Here is a 3,590-nt window from a genome sequence, read left to right as displayed (position 1 = left end):
GCATAATATTCCTGAAACCCCAGTCACGCAGGAGTCTAAGAGGGGTTGGTGAGTAACCTGGATCATGCCTGAGCCTAGGTCAAATCTTGTTGCACTGAGGTCTTTTCAGCCCAAAGTGGAGAAGCATAAGGAATCAATGCATCTTGGCACAATTTGAGCTGCTGCATAGGATAGAATAGGATGATGCTTAGTGACCTAGCCACCAAAGCCAAGGTCCACATGCATATTTTATAGGCAGACTAGGATCCCTGCCCATGTTATTGGCATGTAACCCCTGCTGTTCTGTTTATTAACAATTCGCTTGTATTTTTTAACTTCCAAAGCTGAAGTGTAAGAACTAGAAAAAATCTTGTTGTGACTGTGAACAGGAAAGCAACATACAGTGGGTTTCTTATTGCTGTGAAGTAGTGTTTTTGAATATACTATGGCATGTATGGTAACAACTTGGAAACTACCTGATTCTAGTGTTCATCTGTGGGTGCATGTCTGTTTAGTTCTGTGTAGGGGCATCACTTAAGCTAAGTGCAGACATTTGCGGGGGTTAGGGGGAGGCTAGATTGGGTTCAAAACGGTCACTTAGTCTAACTTAGTTCACCCTGGATGTGGACCTTATGCTCAAACCCAGCTCAGTGATCTGATATCAATCTCAGCCCATAACAGTACAGAAGTTCCACACACACAGACTGGTCTAAAAATGGTGGAACCTGATCTAAGGTGGATCTGGATCAGTGTAGTATTAGATTTACTTAATCTAGGGTAGATTGGGGCATGGAACTTCAGTGTAGGTACCTGCACAGCCCCAGGACAGAGAATGCCCTGTTGCCTCCATTGTGGATCCTGCCTACCTCCCTCTACCCCGTTATGGATCCTGCCTGCCCCCCACCATTCTCCCACAGACACTGCCTGTGTCCCCCATCCTGCTGATCACTCCTGCAGATACCACCTGCCCCCCAACCCCATGCAGACACCTGTTCCCCTCCAAGCCTGCTTGCCCCTCCTGATAGCCCCTCCCCACCCCCACCCCATTCTGATGTACCTTGGATTGGGTGGCCATTTTGACTCCAATCTAACCTTCCTCTAACTCTCCTGAATGTCTGCACTTAGCCTAAGGTCACAGGATGAAGCAGGGTTCCTAGCAATTGAAGGTAGAATTGAGTTGGCATTATTTGAAGCAGATCCCAGTGCTTTCCACTGCTTCCTCAGCTTATGCATGTACTAGCTGCTTCTCCATACCACCAGTTCTGAGCCACATATCCCAAGCTGGTGCAGTCAGGGAAACAATTGGCATGGAGCTCGCTACATGAAAAGCAAGAACTGGGACTGGCAGCTTGGAGAGGCAGAGAAACCAAAGAGTGTTTGCCTGTAAGGAAGTTCCCCTATTGTGCTCAGCAGTGCAGAAGGAGATAAGAATGAGGGGGGAAGGAGGAGGGGGAGAATAAGTCATTTAGGTATTCTTCACCTCATCACTTCAGTGCCAATTTACTCAGAATGAGTGTGCTCATCCTTCAGTGTCCTAAGGGTTAACATGGAAGGTTCTTGGAAAAGAAACAATAAATAGACCACCTGGCTGCGGGCGAGTGGTGGGTTGTTTTTCATTATACTCGGAAAAGGTCCCATTACCATTTATTGTTTTATAGAGTGTTCATAACAGTTTATAATTAACTAGATGTACTGTAAATCTGTTTTATTGTTGCATTTGACAAAGAATAACAATACAGACATAGCTGGGGTTTTGCTATTTTTTTAAATAAACATATTTGTTTTATAGATCAGCATTTCATTGCTGCACATGACACCATTAACGTTTTATAGGAGATAAGTATAATTTAGATGCAGCAAATTTAGATAACAAAATAAAAGAAACCTCAGGAACACTGCAGTTGCTATTGATGAGCAGTACAGTTTCCCCCGCTGGAAAACTTATATCTGTGCTTCCATATAATAGGGTTTCCCTCTTAGTCGCTCTGATTCCCCAATAGGCAGCCCATCCACGTGATGATGATGAGCACTTTGTGTGAGCTGTAGTCTGTACAAACCAAGGACATAAAGTTCCTTGGAGGATCAGCCCCACAGTTCATAATTTTGGCTTCCACACTTCCTTGTAAGTATGTGAAATGTCTTGTTAAACCGCACCAGTAATAGGCCAGGGGATTTTGGGTACTGGCTTTGATAATGGGAGAGAGTCCTACATTTCTTCTTATTGTCACTTTTGGGTTTTTTTCCTAGGCACTGGTAATTTGCCCTCCTTTTATTTTTGGTTCATTTGCTGTCTATTACTTGTACATTCTCTAGCACTGGCTGTACTTACGTTTCGCACTCCACACAATTCATGCAGTTGTACAGGCATCTCTTTTAATAGCCTACATGAGAAGGTCCTTTGCATTTTTAAAACTAGCCCGGATAAAACACTAGATAATATATGTTATGGTTGGAAATAAAGCTATTCCACCATCAGGACAGACTGGATTCCCCACGTTTAATTCCTGTGATCTTTTTCTGCAGTCAAACCACAAAGCAGCTAGGGTCAGTCAAATGAATTTAGGAGACCTCACGGATCTATGGAACAAAACACCACGGTGTGTGCATCAAGCAAATAAAAAGGTTAAACATGTATTTAACATGAATGAATTTTCCTTGAACCACTGCCATGAAACTGCATGCTGTAAGATACTGATGGCTACATATCAGTTTAATCAGTGAAATAACTTATTGTCTCCTGAAACCAAAGGTATCACTGCTCTTGTGCAACTTGGAGAGTGTTGGAGTGGAATGTCCTTTGTGCAACTGATGGTGTAATTAATGTCTGTTTTTAGTCTACAGCCTCCGACATGAGGTTTGAAGACACGTTTTATGGAGCAGATATTATCCAGGGAGAAAAGAAGAGGCAGAGAGTATTGAGTTCCCGCTTTAAGAATGAGTATGTGGATGACCCTGGCTACCGCTCCTTCTTGAAAAGCTCATTCCAAAAGAAGTGCCAGAAGGGACTATAAGGGAAGCGATGAAGGAATAAACACACACACACACACACACACTCACACTCACACTCATACACACACACTGCAGGGAAATAATCAGGTTATGTGGGCGGGGGGATACAACATAAGCAGGCACATCCATGGTTAGATGATTGTGTCTATTCAGTATAATAATTCAGTTAAAATAAATATACTTGAGTTGTACAGTGAATTTACTCATAAACCTCTGAACTTTTCCATTTTGTTTCTCTTGTTGATGAATTAAGGGGCTTGAATGAATTTAGCTTCATGGAATGGAGAAAGGAGCCATTTGCCTAATATTAAGAGATAATGACATGCTGAAGAAATACAGGAGCGCAATCATACTCTCCTTGACATCAGTGGTAAAACTCATTGATTTCTCTGAGAGAAGAATTGGGTTTAGCTAAATAATGTATCTAGCACCTGATCAAGATGGTGAAATGTCAGTTCCATATTGCCCCATGAAAACCAGAAATTACAGTAACAAGATATAATTACAATGGCTTGCGTTATCCACACACAGGGAAGAATGTTCAATTTTGTGTTGCTGTTGTTTTGAAATAGGAGTTTTTGTAAAATACAAAACAAAAAAAC

General features: G+C 42.2%; 1 protein-coding gene across 2 annotated transcripts in view; it reads left to right on the top strand.

Annotated features, from left to right (window-relative positions):
• The window catches only part of KDM4C (lysine demethylase 4C), a 532,790-nt gene extending 529,206 nt beyond the window's left edge, over positions 1 to 3,584 (top strand). The window contains exon 22 of one of the 2 annotated variants that reach the window (XM_019517600.1): positions 2,814 to 3,584. In XM_019517600.1, the coding sequence (XP_019373145.1) occupies positions 2,814 to 2,990 (177 nt within the window). In that variant the 3' untranslated portion in view covers positions 2,991 to 3,584. The remainder of the gene's footprint in view (positions 1 to 2,813) is intronic. The other variant, XM_019517601.1, reaches the window with a different exon arrangement.
• The last annotated feature ends 6 nt before the right edge of the window (positions 3,585 to 3,590 follow it).

Source organism: Gavialis gangeticus, unplaced genomic scaffold (genome assembly GCF_001723915.1).
Source record: "Gavialis gangeticus isolate Ggan-Ray unplaced genomic scaffold, GavGan_comp1, whole genome shotgun sequence".
NCBI classification, from domain to species: Eukaryota; Metazoa; Chordata; order Crocodylia; family Gavialidae; genus Gavialis; species Gavialis gangeticus.
Note: the sequence above shows the minus strand (reverse complement) of the source record. Positions and strands in the feature narration are given on the sequence as shown.